The sequence below is a fragment of the Stegodyphus dumicola genome, chromosome 1 (assembly GCF_044657685.1).
Source record: "Stegodyphus dumicola isolate Sdum_Otavi_A_Nest chromosome 1, ASM4465768v1".
NCBI classification, from domain to species: domain Eukaryota; kingdom Metazoa; phylum Arthropoda; class Arachnida; order Araneae; family Eresidae; genus Stegodyphus; species Stegodyphus dumicola.
In genome coordinates this window covers 87,891,606-87,904,046 of record NC_140768.1, presented here as the reverse complement: position 1 = coordinate 87,904,046, position 12,441 = coordinate 87,891,606, and the positions used below count along the sequence as shown (strand labels likewise).

At 31.3% G+C, this 12,441-nt stretch overlaps 1 protein-coding gene across 1 annotated transcript; it reads right to left on the bottom strand.

The window, feature by feature from the left end:
* Positions 1 to 1,980: 1,980 nt before the first annotated feature.
* Positions 1,981 to 12,212, bottom strand: LOC118198759 (uncharacterized). The gene is made up of 3 exons (XM_035370518.2): positions 12,150 to 12,212; positions 8,976 to 9,070; positions 1,981 to 3,599 (listed from the first exon to the last, which is right to left on the bottom strand). The coding sequence occupies exons 2-3, from the start codon at positions 9,068 to 9,070 to the stop codon at positions 2,348 to 2,350; spliced, it is 1,347 nt and encodes a 448-aa protein (XP_035226409.1). The 5' UTR covers positions 12,150 to 12,212; the 3' UTR covers positions 1,981 to 2,347.
* Positions 12,213 to 12,441: the final 229 nt, after the last annotated feature.

The following is a 12,441-nucleotide window of genomic DNA, read 5'->3' as shown; positions in this document are numbered from 1 at the left end:
TTTTTTCTTTTCTTGGCATTTATTCTGTACATGAAACTTCTCTTTACAAATAGATTTTGTATAGTAATTTTGTAAAGTGAATTTGAAATGTAATAGGCGTATTATTGCCATATAAGGAAAGTCAAACACAAATAGGGGTCACCAGCGAAAGACAGTGAGACCACTGAATACTGGTAGCTCGACCTAGGGGGCAAATCCCAGTAAATAGTAGATGATTTTTCTACCAGAAATAATATTTCAAATGCTAGCCAGTTTTCCTTAAATGTCCTCCACATAAGCATTCTTCTCTTGAGACAGATAGCCCTCGAGTATTTTGCCAAAACCTAAATAATTCAATCCAAGTAGAGAAAGATATAGCTTAAAATTAAGCCAAATTTTAGAAGCAAATTGAAGCTGGCATATGGAAAGAAATTTTAATGATTTCCAGTAAGATCGATGTTTTCTTTTCTTGAAGGACAATTATCCATATAAGTATCTCTGTAAACAGAAGTTTTCTGATAAAACCTGTATCAGTTTAAATCAGTTTAAATTTGAAATTGCTTAAGTTAAAAGATTTCAGACTTTTATGCTATTGTTCCATGAGTTACATAAACTTCAGTTTATTACCACTACCGAAAGACTTCTAAGGGAAAAATAAGTTCGTTAAAATGCCTTAAAAGAAATGTATTGCAACATTAAATAAAGAATAATGCTTCTAAAAAAGAAAAAAATCTGAAACGATTCAATTTTAATCCCCCACCAAAATGTTCAGTGTTTCGTGCAGGAAGCAAAGTTATTTTACACAAGTGATCGTAGACTTCATGCATTAAAGTTCGAAATTTTCATTTAGCAGACTGCCATGTATAATTGCGTATACGTGTTGCCATATACAAGTTGAGGCTTAATGTCAAACGTATAAATGTAATGCAGAAAACTCGCAAGCCGAATTGTCTATGAAGAAACGATAGTAGCAAGGATGAGATTTTCAGCTTCACAGAAAGATGATTAAACATGGTAAAATTTTGATTAAAGTTCATTTTACGTTTCTATTCTAGAAAATAGTTTTTTTGCTTGATTTCAGAAACGAAGTATATTTTGGAATTATTTGATAATATAAAATTTATACTGCATTTTTTAATGTTTTAGTTATCATAAACAATTATTAATTGTTTATGGTAAATATAGCATTTAATATTCCTTTTGCATTTATGACTAGTCATCATAGAATTTATATAAATCAAAATAATCATTTCTTAGCTAAAATTGCTTTAAATTTACCCATCGCATCAGTATTGATATTACGAAGAGTTATTGGAAGTCCTTTTTATATAAGTGTTTATCTAAGTAGAATGAAGAATGCACTTAATTTTGTAATGCTATACACACTAACAATTTTTCTTCTATTAACCATTGATTATATCCCGAGTCTTCCTCCTATACAAATGTTTAAGGATCGCATATTTTATATGATGACTGTATATTTACAAGCTATCTGTTTTGTCTCATTCTAAGATTATGTAACATGTTATTTTCCCAAAGAAATGGCTCAACAATATGAATAATTTAATTTTATACCTTACCTTTGATGTCCTTCGATTATTCTTGGAGAACCATTTACAAGTGCTAGGCCAGTTAATCAGTATTTTTATGAACTCTAGATAGGTATTCTCTGTTTATTCCTTTTATAATTGCATGTAATGTTTAATTAACTTGCTTCTGTGAACCCCGTGTTATACATTTGTATGTGTTTAAATTAAAACATTTCACACCATTTCATTACTTAGCATTTTTCCTTGAAGTAACAATTGTAGTTATAAATCGTTATTTACATAATCTAAATACTTATATTTAAAATAATATAAAAATTTAAACGTTTTATCTGTGTATGAGCTTTGAGGTTTGATTTTAGAATAGATGTTTTCGATTTGTAGATCGAATGTTTATATGCGAATAAGTACAGTAGTATCCTGCAATTGAATTAATTCAAAGTCAAATACAAAATATATAAAAAGCAGCTTTTATTTTACACAAAGCAATTTTCTAACAATTTAGTCGCCGAGCACCTTACAAGGTTCTCTGTACACTATCTTACAAAGCCCTTCGACCTGTGACGTCACAAAACATCCTCGCGTGTGTCCCACGTTCATATCACTGCGAGAGTAGAACATGGGAGGAGGATGAACGACTTGAAAACAGGAACAAAAAAAAAAGGACGAAACGAAGAAAACGACGACCGATCTATGCGGCAGTCATTTTGCTTGTACAAATGTTTTGGCCAAAGCTATATAAATAAATTATGGCATAAGTTAGCTTCCTTATGCAAATCTTCTGGCCTACCGTTTGGAATTCATATGAACATGTTTCCTATTTAGTGGGCAACGGTATCTTTCCTGTCAATGGAGGAGAAGTCAGAACCGCCGAGTTTGCTGAAAAAAGGATCGGAGAGTCCGAGAGATCCAAATTTGCGGTACTCCTGAGTGATTCCATGCCCTCCGGAGATGAGTGGCTCGTGCTTTATTTCGGAATCGAAACCAGCGTGAAGTTCTTCATCATCGATAGATTTGGCTTCAAAAATTTCATGTTCGGGTTCTTCACTGTAGATTTCAGGTTCAGCTTCGATATCCAAACCATGTCCATGAATGGGTTCTTCCTCAGCTTCAAATCCGTGGACTTCAGGTTCGATGTGTCCCAGTCCGTGAGGTGCAGCGAAAGAATGTCCTCCAATGATTCCATGCCAGATGTGTTTGTGGCCATGACCATGTTTGTGGCCGTGTTCATGACCGTGCTTGTGTCCGTGAGCGTGCTTGTGTCCGTGGGCGTGCTTGTGACCGTGCTCGTGTTTGTGGCCGTGACCATGCTTGTGTCCATGTCCGTGCTTATGAGCGTGTCCGTGCTTGTGAGCATGACCGTGCTTATGTTCATGTCCATGCTTGTGAGCGTGTCCGTGCTTATGTCCATGTTCGTGACCGTGTTTGTGTTCATGACCGTGCTTGTGTCCGTGTTCGTGGCCATGTTTGTGAAGGTGACTGTGGCCATGTTTGTGTCCGTGCTCATGCTTGTGTCCGTGTCCGTGCTTGTGTCCGTGCTCATGTTTGTGTCCGTGCTCGTGTTTGTGGCCATGTTCATGTTTATGTCCGTGACCGTGTTTGTGGCCGTGCTCGTGCTTGTGTCCGTGACCATGCTTGTGAGCGTGATGGTGATGATGGCCATGTTTGTGTCCGTGCTCATGCTTGTGCAGATGTCCGTGTTTGTGACCATGTTCGTGTTTATGTTCATGTCCATGTTTGTGTTCATGACCATGTTTGTGCAAGTGCCCGTGCTTGTGTTCGTGGCCATGCTTGTGAGCGTGAGCGTGCTTATGTCCATGTTCATGCTTGTGGGCATGAGCGTGTTTGTGTCCGTGTTCGTGCTTATGACCGTGCTCGTGTTTATGGGCGTGAGCGTGCTTGTGTCCATGCTCATGTTTGTGAGCATGTCCGTGCTTGTGCCCATGCTCGTGCTTGTGTCCGTGCTCATGTTTATGGTCATGTCCGTGTTTATGATGATGATGGTGGTGGTGGTGGTGATGGTGATGGTGCTCACTCTTGTCTTTTATGACAATAACCTTTTTCTCATCATGGCTGCAAACAATAAAAAGTGGCATATATAGTATAACTGCAACATACATTAATACACTATAATTTTAGTAAAAACTGTAGGGACTGAAAACTACAGCTATGTAATTTAAATTTCAGAAAAGAACAATAGACTTAATTAAGCGAACAGCTGCGTATTTTGAAGGCTTTGGGTTTTGTTCTTAAGAATATTTAAACATAGTATTTACGTTTTCAAGTAAAGAGTTTTTAATCTTAATTTTGATTTGTTATTTTCAAAGCGATTCTTCCCGAGGTTTCATTAAAGAAAATATCATAATCAAAACAGGCAAAAGAAAAACTGATTGAAAATTTCAAATAAGATATTCTTCTTTATTTTACTCTGGATATATGTAAAATAAATAAAGTATGCACGAAACTTCATATCCCCATACGTGTCTATAACGTAGGCGTGTGTAGACTACTTTATATTCCTTATGATGCATAACTCCGCGAAATGTAAGAAATAAATATTCCTATTATTTATATTTTCTTTAGGTTTAAGGAATACACATAAATATTACTCTCTTATTTATATTATAAGAATAGACATATTAATAGCTACTCATGTTAATGTATGCAATTCTAAATCACTGAATTTTGCATGCCTAGCAATTAATTTTCTGATTTATAGAGTCTAACAGCATCTTATAAAGCCTATTTGAATTTCCCTTTAAAAATTTTTCTGTATATTATTTTATATTCAAATTGCAGGTGCTAATAAACATATGTTTGAATGCAAAATGTATTAGATTAAAATGCAGTTAAAGTTTAAAATAATCAATTTGTTTTAAAGTATTTAGTTAACCATGAATTCGAAAAATAATTTTTAAAATTAAAATTTTCGAAATTAAAGAAAAGACTTTACATATTTAAAGAAAGAATTTTTTTCGCAAATAGCTAGTGAGGAAAAAAAATAATAAAGAAGGCATAAAAATTACAAACTTTTGGAACGTAAAATTGCGTTTTTAGTCTAAAATATTTACTTAATATCATGCACTGTCATCTACCAGTATTTCGAACGAGCGGACTACACACTCAACCTTATCTCAGTGAGAGTATTAGTATCAGTTTACCTCTTTTTTTAACAGTTCACTTTTTTAGTGCAATTTTTCTTCGCATTCCATCAATTACTACGACATTAAGCATCTCTTTACATCTGTCTCGTCGATGAAAGATGATGGTCTACTGATGGTTACTACCATTAATCGTGAATTTTGAAACTGATGTAACAAGACTTCTGATTCTAATTTTACACCTCAGAAAAGCAATTCTTAGTGCAAGTATTTTCAACAAGTTTAAAACTCTTATTATTTTCAATTACGTAATCACAGATTTAATTTATTTTCTGTTCCTAATTCAATAAATATTTATTTAAATGGTTTATTGGTACTTTATAGTATTACGAAGGCAGAGTTGCGTTTGCATCTAACTGAGACTGCTTTGCTTATTTGAAATTCTGCGTATTTTTTAAAATAATTTTTGAAGTAATTTTTGTAGCTAAAGCGGAAACGCCAAAGCGAAGGAAATTTGTGTAACTTGTTTCGCTAATTTTAATTTTAGGGGAGTTCTCATATGTAGCAACATAGGCTCATTAGCGGCTGAGCGGTATAGTCGTTGAACACTGGTATATTAGTACGGGCTGGAATCCCAGCGAAGAGTCTGTTTAATATTTTTATAATTTTTATACTAAAATTCATTGGAATTTCCGCCAAAAATACCACAAAATAATTGTATTCTAATATGAAACCAGAACTTTGAAATATCTTGAATTTTACTGGACATTTCGAATTCGAGAAAAAATTGCTTTTCGATGTTATGTAAAATCGTTTTCGCTATTTAATAAAATACTGCTTAGAATATTAGCTAAAGAATGTTTTTTCTGGCAGAATTCTAACAAATGTTTGTAATAAATCCGGGATCTTCAATTTTTTTCTAACACATGCGAAAATAATATCAAATAATTTAATGCCTGTCAATGACAATGACGATGCGCAACGATTCGTTTTTGAAACTATGTTACACAATGAAGAAATTCTATCTATATATGCACTGTATAATGCTGTAAAACTTAATGTTATTTTTAATCTTAAATAACGGAGTTTGAATATGTATGATTATAGAGTTTGATTGGTTTATAAATATACGCTTCAATAAGGAAAAAACTTGTTACATAACGCTTTTTTTACTACAGTACTACTTATTTATTTTATTGCTTCTTTTCTGGCAGACTTTCCATCTGAAATGTACATGTAAATCTTCAACTGCGAAAAGTGTTACAAATCTGTTAGTGCATACTGTAAGACACGAAATGTTCTCAAATTTTCTCTACCAACCGAGTGACTACCTAGCAAATTTTGTCTTTTATTTCCGCAATTAAATTATTGATTTAAGTATAACTAATAAAATACTGCTTAGAATATTAGCTAAAGAATATTTTTCTGACAGAATTCTAACAAATGTTTGTAATAAATCCCTGATCTTAAATTTTTTCCTAACACATGCGAAAATAATATCAAATAATTTAATGCAGAACTTCATCCTATAAAGTACTTTAAAATGCTTGTTAAATGTTTACTTATTAAATACAAAATACAGGATAACAATTAAAATGTTGTACAAGATATTCATATGTGTCACCTTTTGAGCACAAAAAACTTTCTGATTCTAAGCAGAATTTTCAAAATTAAAGTTGGCTGTCTAAGAATATGTTTGTTAAGAGGAAGAATTAAGTGCTTGAACTCAGCACTTATGTAGTGCATTCAATAACAGATAACTTTAACGAAGGTAAAAATATTTCAGAAATGATTGTATTTGATAGCTTATGAGATGATAATTACTATTAGGCAAGTAAGGTAATAAAAATGGAACAGTTTGCAGAAATTAATGTCTGTTCCTATTATAGCCTACAGCAAAAGGAAACTAAATAAAAAGTTTCCTCATAGTTAAGTAGACAGGTTATTGATATTAAATTTAATAATTTCTTTGTTTATATACAGAGGAAAAATATCTAAATTTTTCTGAATCCGAATCTTAAAAGGTTCTCCAGTTTCTCGATTTCTTCTTATAAGAATCATAAGAAGAACTAAACAGTAATTAGTAACACTAAACAGTAATTAGGACTTAAATCAAAGTGTGTACTGTATATTTAGTGAATCTCAATAAACCTGATCTTTTTCAAGTTTCGAAATATAATGACGAGTGTGTACTGAGGGCTCAAGGCTCTCTCAAAGAAAATTAAGAATGTTGAAGTAAATTCTTTTTTATTGGATGAGCATCGACAAAATTAATCTTTCCGAAGTTTTGTGTGAAAAGTAAAAGTGTGTACAATAAGCTTAAGTTATGAGTGTTTACTCTTTATTTTATGAATGCTTCTGTACTTAATGGGCATCAATAAAACTAACCTTTGTAAACGTATTGAGTTAACATTACGAGGCGTTGTTAAAGAAATTTAACAGTGTGTTACTCAGGTCTGCCATGAAGTGATACTAGTGATTAGCTTTAATGAAATTGCTACAAATAGCTTTCGTAAGAACTTTCTAATGCATTTTCGTTTTCCGATTCCAATTAATTAACTTAACTTACAGTGTTAGAATGATTATTAGTTATATTTTTATCCACAATTGGATAAAGCATTACTATGTAAGAATCCGTGAAGATATAATTTTTAAATTTTAGTTGTACCACTGAAGTAAAGTAATCATATTCATCAGCATCTTAATTTAATCTAATCATTAGTTTAATCAAATTTAATGTTAATAATTATCATTTTAATTTAATTTAGTTTAATGTGACTTGCAATTATCATCTAAATAAATGTAATACTGATTAATAATTTTTAACGCCTTCGATTTGTTTTCCTAACATTAAAGTCACGTGTATCAACATATTATAATAAAACTGCATTTACCTTACGCTTATACTTAACTTAAACTTAAACGCTTATACTTAAACCTTACGCTTATACTTAAACGTACTATTAAAAAGGAAAGAAAAAAGGGGATTAAATACTTTATGAAGTTGATGACAGATTATAAAAACGAAACAAGAATTATATTTATAAAAGAGGATGAAACGCAGGAAATATCAGGGAATTAATTTTGGTTCCTACAGAGCAGAACTAATAACTCCAGAAACTGAAAAGGAAATCGGAAGTATCAGTTTTTGGCTAGAGGTTTGGGACTGGGAAAAACAATTACCGTATCTATTTTTCTGGCGTATAAATCGATTTTTGAAGGCCAAACAAATATTTTCACAAAATTTCTTTAATAACTTCTATTTACGCTTGTCAATGAAATGTTTGGTTATATTTAATAAAAGTGATTAATCATATACCTTTTTCATTTCAAACAAAATATTAAAGGAAAAATTATTTTTGTATCTATTTCAAATAATTAAATTTGCGTATGCATATATACTTTCTCCTCCCATTGTGGAAACATTGAGGCGTCTAAAACCAGATTTTGAACAAGCATAATCCTTCACGCAAACATGTGCACCTCGAAGCTCTACTTTTGAATTTCGATTTGTTTCTTACTTAGTTTCTGTTTTATGCGAACTGAATGGAATTTTAATGAACAAATTCCACTGTTTAAAAGCAGTGTGTTGCTACTAGGCACATATATACATGCTTCATATTTAGGTTTAAAATCACTTCCATTCGTAAAAACTTGAGACATTTAATTTTTTTTTCAAATTTAGTCTGTTTTTTATTGATTAACAGGCTAAGCGATTTAAAAGCAACAAACTCAGATTTTTTTATCATTATTAATTACTAGCTAGAACCGTGAAACGACATTAGCTGGATTCATTAAAATAATTTAAGGTGGCTGGACCTGCTCGCGAATAGCATTGTAATAACTTTTATCTTAGATAGACCTGAAATTAGTTATCATCATAATAGAAATGATTTAAAGCAGTTGTATGTCTAAATTCAAAAGCTTAACAACCTGGCTGAGCTACTACTCGAATATTAAAGTAATTTTTAGTTAGGCATGAACACAACAGCTGGTAGCAACAGCTCTCAACTAAACAATACTTCTGTTAATCTATTTAAACAATAGTAGAGATGTATCACCACATTAGCCTAAAGTTGTCAAATCAGTACTCTTTCCTAAACTTAAATTCTCGCTTATTATTTAACCTCACTTAATTTGTATTTTCTGGCGAAAGAGACGAAACAGTAGCAGTGCAGGATAGATTCAACATAAGGTACAATATCATCATTAATGTAAAACTTATAGTTTATATCTCTCGACGAATTTACAAGGTGGAAAATACGGTAAATATTTCATGCAGTTGCAACAGTTTGAAATTTATAACATAGCTCTTAAGAATAATAGTGAGTAGGTCTTGATCACTTACATGGGCTCCGGTTCAGGTTCTGGTTCTGGCTCTGCAGCGACATACATCACTGCGACCATCAACACCACTAGGCACAGCTTCATGTTGATCCTCATCTAGAACAAGAGGGAAAAATCAATTTTTAATACCATTGTACACACAAGTTTTTCTTTTCAATCTTGTAATGACGTAATAAACACTTAACATAATCCGAAAGAGTATCGCTTTAGTAAGTTATTTTATGCATGCATCGTATTACAATTACTTAATTGCTTACATAAATGGACATTTTATCGAAAAAAAGTGCATGCAGAGAATGAGTAAACACATTTTATTTTTTTCTTCATAAGTCTAACATTAAATATCGATTATTTAATCTTTGTAAATATCGATTACTTAAATATCATTTTTTGGAAAGCGAATTTAATTGTCTAAAGAGCAAGAGAAGACTTCTAACTTCTAACTACTCTACGGCCTTCTAACTTCATAAACCACATGGCTCTTTAAAAGGCATTAGAAACATTTAGCTCTTATTAAAAATATTTTAGAATAAAAGAATTTAAAAAAAAGAACATGGGAGAAGAAAATTAAACTTATCTTGCGAGAGATTATTAGTTTCACTATAATTAAAATGCTGTTAATACTCTTACAAAATTTAGATATATTATATGTTACTTTAAAAAAAATATACTTATTATTTTACTATATATATCGAACAGGTAGCTAATCTTATAAGTCTGTATTAAGTACGTGGAAATTTAATTAATAAAAGAACATAAATGTGCTTTTAAAATTTATTTATTTATTAAAAATTTTGAAATGCGAGAAATGAGTTTTGTTAGGCGCCTAAAAGCTTTTCCTGGTAATGAAGGGGCTATTTATATATTTAGAGGATTATTGCATTAGTTGTATTAAGTATTTCATATAAAAAACATATACACTCGAAACGCTTTATTCATTTTACACTATCAGGATGACTGTAACTAATTTTCATTTTAGTTACCGTTAAGCTGGTTGCAGTAATAAAATTTATCATACTTGCAAGATCTCGTAACATTAAGAACAATGAATTCATAATGTTTAGAATAATGGGTAAATTTGCAATATATAAATACTGGCAATAAAATGTAATGTTAAGAATTATGGGTGGGATTATCCTAAACAGTTTATTTTTGGAATATCTCATATATAAATAAGCGAAATTTTTATTGCAAGTAGCTTTGTTCCTATACACTACGGTTTACAAATTTATTTAGATAGTTGCACTTTTAAATACCAAATTGCTGGTAAAATTAAGATTTCTATTGTAAAACAGAAATATTGCATTACACATCTCTTATGAAAAAAACGTATGTAAGAATCGTATTTAATTATTAAAGAAGCGATTTGCATGTTTAGATTTTTACAATATATTTATTTCTAATTAATTACAACAAATGCAGATATTATCCGATATTATTCTCCCACATAGTAATTTTGAGTATTTGGTTAATTGTATTATTAATATTATTTCATTAAATTTCTAAAATATTAGACTATTAATTTCGGCAAAACTCTAAAAGGCAATATGCCTCAAGACGGCAGTTCTTTGTGGAGAACTTTCTAATGAACAGTAACTTGTACTTATGTTAAATATACAGTAGGTTGTGAACGTCATACGCATTCAGCCTCTTAAGTTGTTAGAAATCAAATCTAGTACTATAAGGTATTTCTCCCTCTTTTCTAGCGTGCCTTTGTAGTGTAGTGGTTCTGCACGCTGGGCCGGTATTCCAGAGGTCCGTGGTTCGGTTCCCGGCGAAGGCGTTGTTAACTTTTCATCTTTCCTCTTCCAAAAAAAAAAATCCTACTGTCTCTACAGTACAAGTTGCCAAAATTCAGAGCTGTTATCTACTCAAACACTGGTAGACCTATTTTAACAAATATATTTTTGACGAAAAGAATTTCGCTTTCCTCTAGATAAATTAAAACTAATTTTTAGTTAAAATTTGCCCAATACATGTTTTTGTTACTTTAAATAATTTGATATAGTTAATTAATATTCAATTCTTAATTTATAATTTTGCCACAATAACTATGCCTTAAACAATAAATTTTCTTTCTGGGCAGACACAGTGGTTCAAAATATATACAAATTTAAATTTAAAATCCCAATAACCTGGATGCTCTATTCCACAACTACTAACTTAACTTCATTCAAAGACACTCAGTAGCTCGTTGCTCCAGTAATGCTAAAGACAGTTAGTAATAGAGGGCATTCAGCATCACAGCTGATGTTGTCAACTCTCTCTCTTAAACTTAAGATTCCCGTTGCTTTTTAAACTTCATCTATATATTCTGGTGGCGTAAATAGAAAGTTGAAATGCAGTAAAGACTTAATGTGTTAATAAAATAAACTTTATATCCTTAATTCATAAATAATGACATTAATATATTTACTCCAAACAATATTTTTTTTATTTCCTTAAATTAATATTTTCGATTTGAAACTATCAAATTAACTTTTGTTAAAATTACCATATTATATCGCAAAGACGTACTTTTATGCTACAGCTATCTGAACTCACAAGTAGTTAGTATGTTAACATATTTTCATTTCATTTTGCTTTATCTAAATTAAAATTAATTTTCAATTAAAATATCCTCAAAGCAGTTACCATTGCTTTAAACAATTAAATACCTCTAATTAATTATTATTTTTGTTTAACTACGTCCTGTAATAAATAAGTAAAACATTTCTTACGCAGCTGATAATTTCTCTCAAAACTATTCAGTTTGAAGCCTTGCATAACTATATTGACAAAGTCCAGAAGACAAATATTTCCAAAATTCAGTCTTATTCTACAACGCTGGGGAACTATAGGTAGTTACAGGAATATGTTTTAATTAATAGGAATAAAACTTATTCAAATTAAATTAAATATCCTTAGTTAATAATTATTTTTGTATAACATACTTCAAATAATAAACTTTCTTATGCAACTGACTACACGTTTCCAAAACTATCAAATTTTCAGTTATGCTTTACATAATTTTACCGACTAAATGCACGTATACGAATGTTACCGATGTAATATCTCCAAGTTTCACTTTATATTACAATGGTCTGGAACCACAGGTAGTTAGCAGATGAAGCAACATGTAAGTTATAATCCAAAAGCTAGGAAAATAATCCAATGGAAATGGATAGATAGATACCTTTGTCCGAGGAAGCCTTGTTGTAACGACTTACTCGATGGTTGAGTTTGGGATGAAAGCGAAACTATTGCTCAGGCTTATATACTCGTTTAGAATCACCGGCGAAATACTTCTACGGATCTAAAAATTACTTCCTAGTGCTCAAAAGAATTGGACTAAGTTGCTGATGCATGACGGGAGCCCACACTTCCTCCAAAAGGACGCTAGTATGCGAAACGGCAACCAAACAAACAAAAGTTCCGATCAATTTCGTTATTATCATTATTTTTCTTGCCCATTTGATTTACTTTTC